Genomic DNA, 16,092 nt, shown 5'->3' with positions numbered 1-16,092 from the left:
AGCGCGCGTGCGCCCCTCCGAACGTCCCTGGGAGCCGCGCCAGAGCAAGCTCCGGGGCTGGGCGCGCAGGAGTAAAAAGGAGGCGGCGGCCGCGGCTGCGAGCAACAGATCCGGCAGTCGCGAGCAGACGCGTTCTGCTGTTGGGAGATTTTTTTTTAAATTTGAAAAATATTATTAAATTGGAAAATCTTGCATTTTTAAATGGCCCTGGCCTCGGGTCAGCGGGCGGTTTTCTCTGCTTCAAGATGGGCTTTGCCGTTTCCGTCGTGGGCACTAGTGGTGGCCTGATTGTCAGTCTTCTCCGGGCATTTTTAAGGCCAGGAGCCAAGCGCTGCATATAGGCGAATCACCCTGCAGAGCGGTTTGGCTTTTAAAATTATTATTATTTGGGGCAGTGAACAGCCGGTCTCGGGCGCTTCGCCCTCTTTGCAGACGAAGCTGCGAGTCGGAGGTGGGTCGCTCGGAGGGTGGAATTGCTCGCGGGTGAGCGAGCCCCGGCCCCGCGCACAGTCCAGGCGGCCCCGAGTGTGTGTCCTCTCCCTGCCGGCGCCGGGAAAATGGAGGCTGTGATTGAGAAGGAATGCAGCGCGCTCGGAGGCCTCTTCCAGACCATCATCAGCGACATGAAGGTAGGACGCCGGGGGCGCGGCTGCGGTGTCGGCGGCCGAGCACTGACCTCGCGGCGGAGCTTCGCCTCCGCCCCGGGCCGTCCGCCCGGCCCTGGCTTGCGCGGTGGCCGCCGGCCACCTGCGGGAGCGCTCCGGCCGGGTGTCACCTGCTCACCCATGGCGCCGCTCCGGGCACTGCTGGGTCGCCGAGCGGGCGGCTTCCCTGCGGGTGTCTGATGCCCCCTGCCCCTCTCCACTTTCATTGTCCCAGGGGGCGGCACCATCTCGTTTCCCTGGGGGCGCAGGGCCCCGGTCCCAAGTTTTCCATTGTCTGTCGCTGGACCGAGTGTCTGCGACCCGCGGAGACTGGGCGCCTGGGCAGACACCTGATTCCTCCGAGTACGGGGTGGGGGCGCCTGGTGCGGTGGTGGGGAGGGGTATGGGGGCTCTGCCTGGCTCCGGGAATTAGCCCAGCCCCCCGCCCCCGGCCCGAGAGCCTGGGAGGGAGGCCTCCCTCTCCCTCCTGGGCTTTCAGGTTCACCCTGGAGGTGCGGAGGGGGGCGGAATCTGAGCAAATTAGGTATTAATTAGGCTGTTCATAGCTGGTGAAGGTATGCATGCCTTCCCTCAACCCTCCCCAGCGGCGCGGAGCAGAAGTTCCCAGAGTAGCCTTGCTGGGGACCCTCCTTCTGGCTGAGCCACCCAGCCTGAAGGCAAGATGGGAGCCGCCTAACCAACTGTATTTCCCCCCCTCCGCACGCCCCCCAACACTGACTCCCGGTTTTTTTCTTGGAAGGATTGTATAGATACTGTGTGTGTGTGTGTCCGTGTGTGCGCGCGCGCGCGGGCACGTGTGTGTGTGTGTGTGTGTGTGTGTGTGTGTGTGTGTGTATTGGGGGCAGGGAACATCACCCTGGGTTTTTCCTGCAAAGGGTGGGACTGGGGATAACCTGATCCTTGAATGTGGATTTTCTGGTGCATAGAGGTAGACCAGTGCCCTGTGTTACTCATCCAAAGGAAATCTAAGCAGCCGTGCGAGCTGGCTGGAGGTGGGAATTGGGGGCGGTGGGGGGATTTTTTTTTTTTTCTTGTGTATTTAGGGAGCTTCTCTTTGGCTCTAGCCCAGCCCCAGTTTGCCTCAACAGATCCGGGGAGGTGGTGTTTAATTAAAAGCTCAGCTTCCAAAACGAGTAGGCAGGTTTGGAAGGCTGTGCAGCCGGTGGGTGTGGACAGCCCCTCTGCAGCCGCTGCCTGGGCGCCCGTAGGATCCTCTGTCTGATCATGTGTGAGGCGTGGAGAGGGTTTGGCCTGGGAGATGGACTTTGCAAAGGAATGCTCAGCTGTCGTGGCCTGCTTCCCCTTTTTAGAATCAACTGCCTTCTCCTCAAGGTTGAACTTTTCCAAGGTGCCTCCATCCTGGTCTTGTCCATCCTTCTACAGAGGCCGTGTTTTTTGTTTTTGTTTTCAGAAATTGACATTTGTGTAGCATTATCGTTAGTGAGACCCTGCTTGTCCAGGAATGCCTCTAATCCAGTCACTTGGAATTAGGTGGATTATTCCCTGTTCAAAGACAGCCTCTCTCATTCCCTTGCCCTCAATCCACATGGATTGATTGAAGTGCTCTTTTGAGACCAAAACTGGTGTTGCTGCCTTGGACTCTGGGGGCAGGGGGTGTTTCTTGCTAACTTAAATTCTATGCACCTCATAATCAAAGATTTGGTTTGAGGCACACGTGTATTTTGATCACTAGGGGAAGAATATGAGATGAGTTGGTAAAGCTGTGGGTGTTTTTTTGGAGAAGAGAAATGCATGTTTCCGAGCCCTTCAGTAGTAACAAGGACCCGGTGACCCAAAAGTTCTGCCCACTGCAGTCCCAGCGCGTTCACGTCTAGAGTTTTTTTTTTCTCTCTCTTTGTTCCTTAATCCAAAATCCGTCCATTCTCGGTTCTTTGCATTTATGGGCTTGAACCCCAAGCCATTCAGAAGATAACTCACCACAGGATGGCCCCCTGTTTTTCACCTGCCTCCCATGGCTGCCCTTAGCATTCTGGCCAGGGGGATTTGTGGGTGCTAAGGTGGCATGCTTTTCCCTCTGCAAGATTCCAGTTAAAAATAAAGCTTTATTTAATGCCCCTTCAGGGCTGGATCTATAGTTTGTGGTTCCTGACTTTTTTTCCCTTTGAATTTAGTAGGGTTTGTTCAACATCCTGTGGGAAGGCATTTATTTTAAGGTTGTTTATTTTGTTTTGGCAAAGATTTTAAAAGCAAGCTGGAGTGGAAGACGAGAGCTTGCCTTGGGGTCTGCAGAATTCCAGACTTTTTGGGGAGTAGAGATAAGGAAACAGAGAGGAGTTGATTTATTTCCAAGATTGTTTGTGCATAAGATAATTGTTGAATATTTCATGGAGTTTTCTTCTTAAAAGATTTCGTGGATGGGGTGGCAGTGACATTTAAAAAGGGAATTAAAACATTTGGGCATAGAGGATAAGCAACGTGTAGCATGCATAATGCGTGAAGTCACCAGCAATAAAAGTCAGTCTTTAATATCTGAAATCAGCTGGCTTCTAATGACCTGTTTATCCTCCCCCCCCTTCTTTGAACTGCCATGATGGGGTTCTAATGTCTTTGGTTCCCTTTCTGTTGCTTTGGAGGACAAGTGTATATGTCGGAAACCCATCTTGAGAAAATTTCTAGGTTATTTTTTCTCCAAAATGTACAGCAACACAGGAAGGGAGTCAATTTCCTCTTTGGAAGGAAAAAAAAAAAAGAAAACAAAAAAATGGAATAATTTCAAGGCCTAACGCCATACATCTCGTAAAACCAAAAAACTCAAGACATTGAGAAGCTAAAAGGAAACTTTTTTTTTTTTTTTTAATGATCCTTCGTCTGGCTATAAACCCTCAGTGTTTTATCCTTTTCGAGGGGAAGGGGGCGGAAGTACCCTTCACTCTTCTTCCACTGGGATCCAGGGGCAGCTGTTAAATAACTTATTGATTCCTTGACGAGAGGAAACCTTGTGTTTTTTTCCTCCCGTCTCCCACCCCACTGTGGTGGTGGTCACTAATGATGGTGGTGTGCAAAATCGCTTACTGGCTGCCTTTCCGCCCATCCACATAAATCAAGTTGTCTGGTGTGAGCTGGTCCCAAAGGGAAGGGGAGACAAGATTCATGTGGCTGGAGGCAAGGGTTCGTTGCTCGTTCGTCTGGGGGGCGGGGCTGTAGCTTGGAAGGGACTGTATGGAAGGCCAGTTGACTGGCTTCTAATGCTTGACAATATTTAGACATTAAAGAGGTCCTAGAATCCTTTTTGTAGTTTCTAGCCGAATGCCAAGAAAACCGGGCTCCATGCAACAAATAGCTGATATGAGCCATTATTTACTTATTGAGCTGTAGCTGACACATGACATTATCTTAGTTTAAGGTACACAACACAGGGATTTGATGCTGTGATAGTTTTTAAAACAGTTTTTAAAATTTGGTAGTTGAACCAGTCATGGAATTTGGTGGTGTTTCAGGAGCTCTTAAGACCAGGCCAACCTCAAGGGCAGGTCACTTTGTGGCTATTTGGCCTCTTTTAATAATTAACTTGGTTGGGTTTCTTTTTGGTTGTTGGTTTTGTTTGTATGTTTTTTGTTTGTTTGTTTTAAAGTTGGCTCCTAAAACCAAATCGTTTCCTCAGCCTTGTTGCTCAGGAATCCGCATGTCGGGAGCTGACTTGGGCCTGGCCCAGGGAGAACTTTGCACTAGGTTCGAGCATGTGTCGGGGGTTATGTAATGAGACTGGGGGGTGAAGAACACCTGACCACACCTTGAATTCCCTACCCCGCGTCTCCCGTGCGGACGGGGGTGTCCTGTTACCGGCACCTGCGCCGAGCAGAATAGGGGCCTTGTTCGGTTCCTCTCCACCGCCCCCCACCTCTGTTTGTACCAGTATCCTCTCTCCTAGGTTCTGCCTTAAAATTAGAGCTTCTAAAGGAACTTCTTGAATTCCATGGAAATCTTTTGTGGTTCAGAGGCATGACATGGTATTTTCCCTTACTTATCATACATCAAGAATGCGGGTATTGGGTCCAGTGCTGGATAATGATTTCAGGCTTGTTTTCCCCCTCCTGCCGCTTTGGCTTCGGGGCTCCTGTCGGACGAGAGGCTCCCTTCCGTGGTGTTTATCGAGGGCCTGCTGTGTGGAAGGGTTTTGGCTGGGCAGCGAGGAGCCCGAAAGCCACCGAGGCGTGCCCTTGGAGAGTAGCTTGTCCTGTGGGTCATGAGTAGATAACGTGAGTGTAAATATGGTGGCCACGAAGGAAGGGCATCAGTCAGCCTTGAAGGACTTGCCTCTGACTCTTCAAAAAAAAAAAAAAATAGAACTGTTTTCTCTAGGAAGATACTGAAAACCCGCCAAGGCCTTCTACGGCAGTCAGGTGCTCTGAAGGGAGGCTGGCTGCCCTGGAAATGGTGACACACACAAAAGCAGGACAAGCAAAACCCTTATAAAGTCCAGATGGGCCTCATGTTGGCTTTTCTCTTTGCAAATGGCTGTGTTTGCCCAGGATTTTATAGCTTCCTCAGTTTGGGCCCGTGGGAGAAGAAGGTGAAGTGAAGATATCATAAAATCTGCAGCAGGAAACCGCCCAGAATGGGTGCCTGTTCAGAGATTCGGGGCCCGTTCAAATCTAAATCGCATCCAGGTTTAGAAAGAAGTCTTTTGGGGGAAGGGTCTTAACTTGAATGTTTCTCTGGGAAAATCCTTTCTACATCATATTTAGCCAAATTGTCTAGAACTTGTTGCTTGATGCTGTGAACCTTGCTGTGCTGAATTTCCGCAGTTGTCGATGCCCCCAAATGGAGAGAGAAGGTCAATCCTAGGTCATGGTTTGTGTGGAAGATGAGCTGAGTTTGAATTTTGCCTGGTTCAGCTATCAGTCAGTTCTTAGGAGAGTAACTCGTAATTCTAATAGTATTTATTGAGCATCAGCAAGGTTGCAAACACCCAGCTTGATGCCATGATTCAGCACGTAAAGATACAGAATTTCCAGTTAAATCTGAATTTCAGATAAACGGCCAACAACTTTTTAGCCTAAGTATGTGTCGTGCAAACTGTGCCTTCCCCGCTACCGACCTCTTGTACGTTCAAGTGCTCTTTTGCAACCAGGAAAAGGCAGAAAGCTAAGAAGATGTCTGTCTATATGGCCAGTTCATTTGAGGTTGTTAAAATGTGTGGAGGATGAAAAGGTTGAAACTATTCATCTGGTAGACGCTTTGTCTAGAATTTTCATCTAGGCTTTTCCAGTCTTCCCGGGGATGGGTGAGAGCTGGCAGGATTCCTTCTCCAGAAGGCCATTTAGGTGCTCAAATGGGGAATGGAAAAATGAGATCATTTCAGGTTCACCACTGCTTCTCGGAAGTGCCTTCAGGACACTTTCCCCTTAACCCCACACTTCTGCAAAAACAAAGAAATAACTTCTCCCCAAACCCAACAAAAGCCAAAGGCAGATTTAGCTGCCTAGGACATCAGACAAGAAGTATCTGAGGCTCCTCAGAGGGAACTGATGGATGCCTTAAGCAGTTTAACTCAGATTTGCAGATTACACTGCTGATACGGCCTTATTAAGTAGCAAACCAGAGCGACAAATGGAGTAAATTAATTGGCTGAGCATTGAGGAAGCCCATTGTATTTGATTGCCGAGGATCTTCCTTGAATTAGTTGGAGATTGTGGAAGGTTTCATCTGAGTACTGAAGCACAAACATCCCCCCCCCCCTTCTCGCCCCCCACCAAAGCAAAACCTAAGCCTCCCAGCTTAGACTCCAGAACAGCCCACCCATTGGCAGTGTTTCCCATCTCCTAGCCCAGGGAGGACCTTGGCATGGGGCTGCATGGTCTCAGCTGCTTCTGTATTTAAGATGCTCTTACGTAGTATTTAAGATGCTTGGTACGTAGTATGTGCTCATTGCAGGGGGTGAACACGGAGCAGGAAGGGACTTGTGAGAAGCCGCTGTGTGCCGGGCATTGTGCTAAGTGCCTGGTGGACATGGTTTCTTGGTATCCTCACATCAACCCCGCTTTACAGATGGGAAAGCAGGCTTGAAGAGAGGCAGTAACTTACCCAAGGCCATGGTGAGGTAGATTCGTCTTCAGACCTTGGCCCATTTGATCCTAAAGCTGGAGCTCTTTTGAACATGCTGAAGGTGGAGAGGGGGAGTGGATTTCCGGCTAGAGGACAGCATATGGAACACTTTCCTGAGTTCTACAGGGAAGGAATCAGGGTCCTGTCTCTGTGCCTCTAGCCCGGAGCCAACCCAGCCATGTGAGCTTGAGCTGAGATGCCGTGAGGGCTGCTGTAGGGCGGGCCGCTCCCATCTGGCTGTCACTTTTGTGGAAGTCATTTGATTTATGATCTATTGCTATATTATGGCTTCCTTCCCTCTCCCACTCACCCATCTTCTCTAACAGACAACCTGGCATTCTCCTTTCCTCTTCTGGGTGTGCAGAGGGGAAAGAAGCCTTTGGGCCAGGCTCTGGCCTGTCACCCTTGGCCCTGGTTCCTGTCCTTGTCCCCATACAAAGTGTCTGTAGTCATCTTCTCCATGACTGGCCAGAGGGCCGTGTTTCTACGTCCAGGGAGCCCATCGGTCCCTGAGACTGGGCAACTCTGCAAGCCTGGCAACCCTCTCTAATTATATGAGTTAAATAAGTTCACCCAAAGTTCAAATGAGGCCTCAGAGAGAACTCCTTACCTTGAACTTATTTTGTGTCCAGCCCTGGAACACTCTTGTAAAAGAGCTTTCTGTATTTAATTATGTCTCAGTAGCCCTCCAGTTCGGTTGAGTCTGCAGAGCCATTTCAGGTCTGTGTTTGGAGAAGTTGACGGGATCGCCAAAAAAATTCCTTCCTGTGCGGATTCTTGGCATATACAGCCTTGGTCATAGTTTCTAAGTGGCTTTTCTTTTCCTGTCTAGTTTAAGTGGGTGAAAAAAAAAAAAATCAATTGAGTGCCTTTTGAGTTGTGTGTCTTTTTATTTGCTTTCTTCCCCTTGAAGGATTTGGGCAGCAGTAAAATATGAGCTTGCTCAGCATCAGTGGCCTCCTGAGTCCTGGAGGTGGACGGCAGGTTTTGCCTGGAACTCCCTTCGCCTCCCACAGGATGGGTCTCTAGGGGGCCGGAGGATTGAGTCTGGCCAGAGAAGGAGGTTCTGGGCAGGTGTGCTCCTTTTCGGTAGAATGGGCTCGGTTACAGGCACAAAAGCATCGGCCTCCCTGCCGGCCTTACCACACTGATCCCTGAACCCTGTTTCCTGGAGGCTGTCATTCAGTGCTTCTGGGGCACATCTTGGGCATTCAGGTTTTTTGGTAAAGTACTGCCAGGTAATTCTGTGTAGTCGGGCTTGAGAACCACTGAGTTATACACAGTCAGCATCCTTAAAAGTATTTTCTCAACCTTACCGAAGTCTGAGTAAAAGCACGTTTAGATGTTTGCATGACAATGTGAATATACTTAACACATTGAACTGGACGTAAGAGTGGCCAAGATGGTAGATTGTATGTTATATGTATTTTACCATGATTAAGAATAAACACAGGGCTGCCTGGCTGGCTGAGTTGGATAGGTGTTTGACTTCCGCTCAAGTCATGATTTCACAGTTCATGGGTTCGAGCTTTGAGTCGAGCTCTGTGCTGACAGCTCAGAGCCTGGATTCTGCTTCGGATTCTATGTCTCCCTCTCTCTCTGCCCCTCTCCTAGTACTGTCTATCTCAAAAATAAAGGAATGTTAAAAAAATAGTAATAAAATTAAAAAAATAAATTTATGGTGAAATATTAATGCAAATAAATTGAAATATAAAAATAGAAAAAGCATCTTTAGAATTAACAACTTTAAATATACAGTAGTCCTGTCCAAAATCATTTGCTTTAAAAAAAATGTTTATTTTTGGGAGCAGGGGGAGGAGTGGAGAGAGAGAGAGAGACAGAGAGAGAGAGAGGGACAGAGGACCCAAAGCAGACTCCGTGCTGCCAGCAGAGAGCCTGATGTGGGGCTCAAACTTACAAACCGTGAGATCATGAGCCACAGTTGGGTACTTAACCGACTGAGCCACCCGGGTCCCCCTCCAATATGATTTTCTACCATAATGGAAATTGTCAAACGTTGGCCAGTAGTCACATGTGACTGCTGAGCACTTGAAGTATGGCTAGTGTGACCAAGGAACTGATTTTTAAGTTTTACTCATTTTAAATCTGTTTAAATAGCCCTCTGTGGCTAACAACTACCATATTGGACAGTACAGCTCTACATACAGCATACTGTCTAAAACAGTAAGTGAAAATAGTCGGCTTCCCGCACACCTCTGTTTCCTTCTGGCCCCTTCATTGCCTCTAAACCCCTCGTGAAGGAATTCTAGAACTCCTGTGTTCCTTGGAGTCAAAGAGACCTGGTTTTCGACCCTGTGGGCAATTTCCTTAATCTCTCAGCCTCCTTTTCTTTTTCTATAAGTGGGCCTAAGAAAGCACCCACCTTAGACGACTCTGAAACGAGACCTTGCTCGTGAAACGCTCGGCACGTGTGCCTTGCGAGCTGTCCCTCGAATGTTCGCTCCTGTTACTCATCCAGCTTACCAGTGGAAATGGACCTTCCCAAACTCTTCAGATCAGTGAAGCAATAATCTCTACCCCACTTCTTAGGGCAAACACCACCCCACCCTTGACCTAGCTGTGTTTAGAATTTGCAGTGAAGTTGCAAGAAATGGAGAAGTTGAATTTTTTTCCCCCTTGCTAAGTAAATGACTCCTGAGTTCATTATAACCTCATCCGCCTCAGCTGAGCCTATTTGCAGTTCTCTATTTGCAAGCCCGCTGTATATCAAGGGAGCGGACGGCTGGGTGCCTGGCTGGGGTCCTTAGGGCAATTTAATGCTTATTAAAAAGAAAAAAAGTCTTTCTGAGCTGCGATGTTAAGGGAGAGGAGATGCTTCTGAAGGCCCATCTTTTCCCGTCTACGGTGTTTGAAATCTCCCTTCTTTTTCTGGAGTGATCGCCCAAAAGTGGCCCCATTTGCCTCTAGCCTGCCTTACAGCGGCAGCCTTGCACTGATCTTCTGTCCCTGCCTAGGACTTGGCCTTATTGGGGATCTTCCTCCCTGCTGAGTGTGGCTCACCCGCCTTAGCCTGGCTTCAAGGACGCCTGCAGTTTGGCCCCAGTGGAGCACTCTGCCGCAGGCCTGGTGCTCCCCTTCCCGGAGCCCATGGCTTCTCGGAGCACATCCGGTGCTGCTCCTCCGTGCCCTTTGCCCTGCTTGGCAGACTCTTGCATTGTTGTCTGTTGAAATCTTTCTCTTCCTTCAAGCCCCCACTACAAAGTTCTTTCTTTTCTGGGCCTTCTTTCCACCAAGCCAGATAGCCGTAGGCCTTCTTCACGTGCTGTGTTGATTCTATCTAGTATTTGTGGTTTCTACCTTCAGCAGTTGCCCTGGGGCTTGGAAGCCTGGCTCTGCCACTTCCTAGCTAGATTACTCTGGGCAAGTTGCTCAACCACCCTGAGACTTGATTTTCTTCTCTGTGAAATGGGGGATATGATACTTCCCTCTTAAAGTTGTAGAGCTGAAGTGAGAAAGTATACAGTAAGGGCTGAGCATGAAATAAATGCTAAACAAAATGCTCTTGTGGACCTGTCTGAGCTACCCTGATAGTTTCTGGTGGAGTATCTTGCCAATAATGGGACTGAGATGTTTCAGAAAATACAAGAAACCTGCATCTCCACTTTGATAGTAATAGAGACAATATAAGCTTTGCAACTCTCAGCATAATGAATACTTTGAGTGAACACGGTACACGTATTCAACAGATACCATGATGTGCCTGCTGTGGGCCAGGCACTGCTGGGGACAGATATACACCTGTGAACAAGACGATAAAGTCCTTGCCCTCAAGTTGTTTTGTCTAGAAGAGGAGCACAGAAGCAGGTCTTGGGGAGGACAGGGTCACGGGAGGCTTTGTTACAACTGACACCTAAATTGAGAACTACGTTTTATTTTACTTATTTAAGAATCCTTCGTATGGCACCACCAGGCACTATTCTCATGCTTTACAGATAGACTTACTCCTCCCAACTTCCCAGGTACTTCCTGTATCTCTACTGCTATGACTCCCGTTTTACAGATGGAGAAAGCGAGGTGCAGAGAGGTTAAACCGTTTGCCCACATCCTACAGCTAGTGCGAGGTGAGGCTGGGATGCGAACCCAGGCGGTCCCAGGGTCTGTGCTCATTCACAGTGGGGGGGCTGTCTCTCACAGCATGCCTGTGTGAATTTCCTTTTCAGATTCTGGAATGGTGTTGTTTCATTTCTGTCTTTGCCCTATCCGAACCTTTAGGACTCGCGATGAACCAGATAAAGCCTAACAATCTAGGCTCTTCTCTGAACTGCTTCAAGAAGCCCAGGGGGCCGCTCTCTATTTAAAGCAGAGTTCGACCCAGCCAACATGATGTCGGGTGGTTGACTCACCCCATGGGTACCTCTGTTTTGTCAGCAGAGGGAAGCGGGTGGGGGGCAGGCAGGGTGTGAGACCTAAGGTTCTGACGTGGCCATCGAAGATGACAACCACGAGACACATGGTAGTTTTGCTTGAGGAGCCCCCCCCCTCCGCCCCTGCTCCATTGGGGTCACCCCAGTAACGGCTCTGCACCCCACACGACTGAGTGCAAAACAGGAAGGGGGCATAGTTGCAGTAGAAGGCTGGAGATGCTTCGAGATTAGTTTCCAGGGAGACCTCCGCTCGGCTTCTGAGGCCTGGCTTGCTTGAGCCCGGCTCCCGCAGCTGAGCTTGGAGTCATTAAGGAAGTCTTTGAGTTTGGTTTAATGGTCGCTCTTTGTTTTGAAGTGATTGTTTACTGAACCTTCAAAGCCAGCTCTCCTGCAGGATGTGATCTCGGGCCTGAATAATTAGATGAGGCACCCCAATAGGAAGCAAGGAGCGGGGAGCAGAGCCAGGATCGCCCGCTGGTGGCCAAGCCTTTGGCATCTGAGCACTCGCGGCTCCGCCTGCTGCTGCTGGAGGGACCGAGGTCGTCTTGCAGCCAGGAGTAGACCTGAAGCAAGGGTCCCCTGGAACCTGGCCTCTTTGATGCTGTGCTGGCCTTAATTAGGGACACCCTAATTAAGTCACTAAGGAGGAAGCTTATTTCTTAAAAAAAAATTAGCGAATGTTTGGAGAGCATTTCATGAGGGATTACTTAAAGATTATGCAAGCAATATGAAGTTAATGGAAGAAAAACTAAGACATTTCAGTTAAGTAAAAAATAGAACTCGCTTATAACCACTTGATTACAAAGTGGGTTACGTATGCACGTTTTAGACAAAGGTTCATATGGCCTACGCTGTGCCAGAAAGTTCTTTTTTTTTTTTTTCACTTTGCTTTGCACTTAACGTTGTCTTTCCGTGTGTGTAATTATGAGCCATGTCAGTTTTAATGTTGTGTGCTGTTCCATTGTTCTGTGTTCGGTTAATTTATTCAGTTGACCTGTATATCTGAGTTCTGACTGTATGCCAAGTTCTGTGTTAAGTGCTGGGGGCACAGCAGTAAATAACATGGACACGAGTCCCTGCCTCTTAGAGCTTACATTCTAGGGCAGTGGGGACGGACAAACTGAATAAGTCAGTTCTTTTGTAGATTAGAATGGGGGAAAAAATGGAGCAGAGGTGATGTTGTTTTTTAAATAGGGAAGGTCTAGGGAAGGTCTCACAGAGAAGGTGACCTCTGAGCCACACCGTATGACGTATGTGGATATCCGAGGAAGAATGTTCCAGGCCAGAGGAGAGTGTGCAAAGACTCTGAGATGGGTATCAGTTCCATGTGTTCCGTACGGATTCATGTGTAGGCTGTGCCCAGTTTGTCACTAATTATAAGCAACACTGAGTATATCCTTGAGGCTGGACACTGATTTGCATTGACAGTTTCCCCTGAAGGATTTAGCCTGGGTCAAAGGTATGTACTTTTCAAGGCTTTTCAAACGCATTGCCCAATGCTGTTCAGAAAGTGCGTATCCGTTCACATTCCCCCCTGTGGGTGCTCGTCACCAGGGATTATTTCTCAAGGAGCTAGACTTGAATATTTGAACTGAGAAATGGCTGAGGCCACAGCTTCCCAGGCCTCAGAGGGCCTGGGCGTCTGATCAGGGGTGGTGATTCTCAAGTCCTGCTGTGTGTGATTTTAGTGAGAAAGTATGAGTCTCCCCTGGGGAATGTGTTAAATGTGGGCGTCCAGGCCCCCTCCCCAGAGACTTTGTGTAGCCCTGGGGTGAGGCTCCAGCGTCTGTAGCTTCAGGAAACATTCCTGGTGAGTCTCTAGCACGTTGTGATTATACGAGGAACAGGGGGAAGTGGGGGGTGGTTTAGGGGCCACCCGAGCTACCCGGAGCCTCCTGTGCTGCCTTGAGGCTCTCCCTGCACCCCTCTCCTCTGCCCCCAGACATTTTCCTGGAAAGTGTTCCAGGTGACCAAAATGACTCCCAAGCCTAAATGTATTTATTTTGAGAGAAAGAGAGCAAGCGAGAGAGCAGAGGAGGGGCAGCTGGGGGGAGGGGGGAGAGAGAGAGAGAGGGAAAGAGAGAGGGAGAGAGAGAATCCCAAGCAGGCTCTGTTGTGGTCAGCCCAGAGTACAAAACAGGGCTCAGTCTCATGAACTGCAAGATCATGACCTGAGCTGAAATCAAGAGCGGGACACTTAACTGCCTGAGCCACCCAGCCGCCCCCTTTGCTAATTGTTTTGCAGGGAAGACTTTCTCCCTTCTTTATCTCCTTCTTCTTTGCCAGGAAAACTCCCTTTTGTCCTCGAAGATCTAGGTGAGGCTTCACCCACCTCCGGAAACTTGCACCAACCCCACCGGCTAGTGCTTTATATTTGGAGTGTGGCGCCCTCTGACTGGTGGCTCACACATCGGCATTCCTACTAGCTAGAGTTCCTCAACACTTTGGCCCCTAATCTCTGTGTGGCCCACACCCCACTCCGTGCCTGTGCATAGTAGGTGCTCATTAAATGTCTGAGTTAGGGTGACTGGCATTGTACGTTGACTCCTGAAAATAGCAGTCCCTGGGATTTATTGAGTTCTAAGTGCCGATCAGTCTTCTAAGCACTTGCATTATTCCCCTTGCCCTCATTGGCGTCCTTGGAGGTGGGGACTAGCATGGATGTCATTTACAGATGAAGACCGGGCAGGTCCACGTGGCTAAGTGACCTAGGTCACCTAGTGTGAATAGGTCTGAAGTCTTGCAGTCTGACTCGAGAGCCATGCTCTCTCTTTTTTTTTTTTTAATTAAAAAAAAATATTTTGAGCCCCACGCAGGGCTCGAACTCATGAATCGTGAAAATCATGCCTCGAGGGGAAATGGAGTTGGACACTTAACCGACTGAGCCACCTGGGCACCCCTCTAGAACCATGCTCTTAACTGCTACGTCACGCCGGTCCTTTTGGACACTGGGGCACCGCTGCCCGTCAGGGCGCTGCCTCCAGGCAAGGCGGAGAGCGAGCAGTGGAGAGTACGGTGAGGTGGTGAGCAGAGAAGTATCCAACCTAGTGATTGCCTTGTTTGGTGACACCACCCCGGTGTTGTTCCTAGCAGCCTGGCCTGGGGCTTGGAGAAGGCACTCTTTTAGTGGAAGGTGTTTGGTCGAAGTGTGCAGTGTGGGGAGGCCACTGCTCCCCAGGGTGGCCTTGACAAGTTGCAGCGTCGGGTTTGGGATTGGGTGGACACAAGTCCGAGAGGGCACTTCCAGGGAGCGGCGGATGAGCACAGGTGCGCGAACGTGAAATGGTAATGATACCTAACATTTTATAGGGTGTGCGAGTCACCAAGTATTTTGTTTACTGTCGTGGGTGGACATTTAGGAATAAACAAATGGAACAGAAGCCTTGCACTCCACATAGTGGGACAACAGTTGGGAGGGCACATCTACACTTATTATTCTGGGGAGGCTTCTCTGTAGCACTTGGGTGGGAGCCTTCAGCCCCCGTGCGAGGTGGTTAGAGTTCGCAAGTGTCCGGTTGTGGAGAAGCAGTAAGTTTTAGGTAAACCTATGAAACAATTTCATTTTATTTAATTGTATTTCTTTTTTTTTTAATTTTTTATTTTTAGGGAGAGAGAGTGTGTGTGCGTGCATGCAAGCAGGGTAGGGGCACAGAGAGTGGTGGGGGGAGAGAGAGCAAACATGTGCATACAAGCAGGGTAGGGGCACAGAGAGTGGGGCAGAGAATCCCAAGCAGCCTCTGCACATTAGCACAGCATGGGATGTGGGGCTAGAACTTATGACCTGTGAAATCATGACCCGACCCAAGACAGTCTTAGCTAGACGCTTAACCGACTCAGCCATCCTGGCGCCCCTGGTGCATTTGGATTTTGAAAAGAACTGGGCAAACTTAGGAGGACTTCATGATACGAACTGGATGTGAGGGCAGACCTTCCCCTGACCTTAGGTGAGTTAACCTTCTGTGCCCTATTTTCCGGTGGAAAAGGAAAAGTGTTAAATGCCTCTCTGCCAAATGCCTACAGGGCATTGTTCTGAGATCCCTATATACTCTCTCAAGTGCTATGTAAATGTGAGATGGACTTCTTAATACGGTCATGGAATAAATGGACTTCTAGGCAGCTGTAGGTGTCTATCTGAAATGACAAAGGAAATATGGCAGCACAGATTGGAGGGAGGTAAATTTGGGGAATAGGAAGGGGGAGGGGAGGGGTTCCATTTTCATAGAAATGAGAGAGCATAGTATACACACCAATTTTGCAAAAGTTAAAAAATAGTTCTAGAACAACCCAGGGGTGCCCAGAGTGGCTTTGCCGCCATATGGCTGGCACCGTCCAGCACACCTTCCCACATCCACCCATCTAGTACTGTAGCCACTAGCCACATGCGGCTGTTGAGCACCTGAGCGAGGAGCTGAATCGTACATTTTATTTAACTGTAACTAATTTAAATTTCCATCCATTTGGCTGGCTTCTATTGGAAGGCTCAGGCTAGACTAAGGAATGCCTCTTGGTAGAAAATGTAAAAAACCAATCATACTTTGGAGATCCAGTTGAAATATTTGTTTGGTTCTTTCATTCCCAGTGGAGACCTTCCCATGTGCCAGAAAACAGGCATTCCGGGCCTGGAACCTCCTAGCACTGGAGGAAGAGGACACTTGACGTCCTTGACTTAAGTCGGGTGTTGTGGTCACACAGGGGGAAGTTTGTGAGGGGAGGGGGAGTGGAGGAAGCACCTTTTGTGGTTAAATCTTCCTTTTCACAGGCGTATTTATTGCTGGTGAGCTTGGGCAAGTGGGTGAGGGTGGGCGGGTGAGGAAGCAACCATTGATTATCCCCAAGGCTGTCATCCGCTTGATGGACAGGGATAATTAGTGGATTAGGCAAGCCACGATTGGAGAATAAAAGCCCAGGAATGGTTTTTATGATGGATGGGCTTACACAGTGCCTTTCATCTGCGGATCTCGGGGGACCTTCCTCTC

The 16,092-nt window shown here is 49.1% G+C and overlaps 1 protein-coding gene across 4 annotated transcripts in view; it reads left to right on the top strand.

Moving 5' to 3' along the window:
• Positions 1–29: 29 nt before the first annotated feature.
• MTSS1 (MTSS I-BAR domain containing 1) overlaps positions 30–16,092 on the top strand; it is a 158,649-nt gene continuing 142,586 nt past the window's right edge. For all 4 annotated transcript variants that reach the window (XM_029923732.1, XM_029923730.1, XM_029923731.1 and 1 more), the window contains exon 1: positions 30–629. In XM_029923732.1, coding sequence (XP_029779592.1) covers positions 558–629 — 72 coding nt within the window. In that variant the 5' untranslated portion in view covers positions 30–557. The remainder of the gene's footprint in view (positions 630–16,092) is intronic.

Source organism: Suricata suricatta, chromosome 15 (assembly GCF_006229205.1).
Source record: "Suricata suricatta isolate VVHF042 chromosome 15, meerkat_22Aug2017_6uvM2_HiC, whole genome shotgun sequence".
NCBI lineage: Eukaryota > Metazoa > Chordata > Mammalia > Carnivora > Herpestidae > Suricata > Suricata suricatta.
The sequence above is the reverse complement of the archived record's forward strand: the minus strand, read 5'-3'. Positions and strand labels throughout refer to the sequence as shown.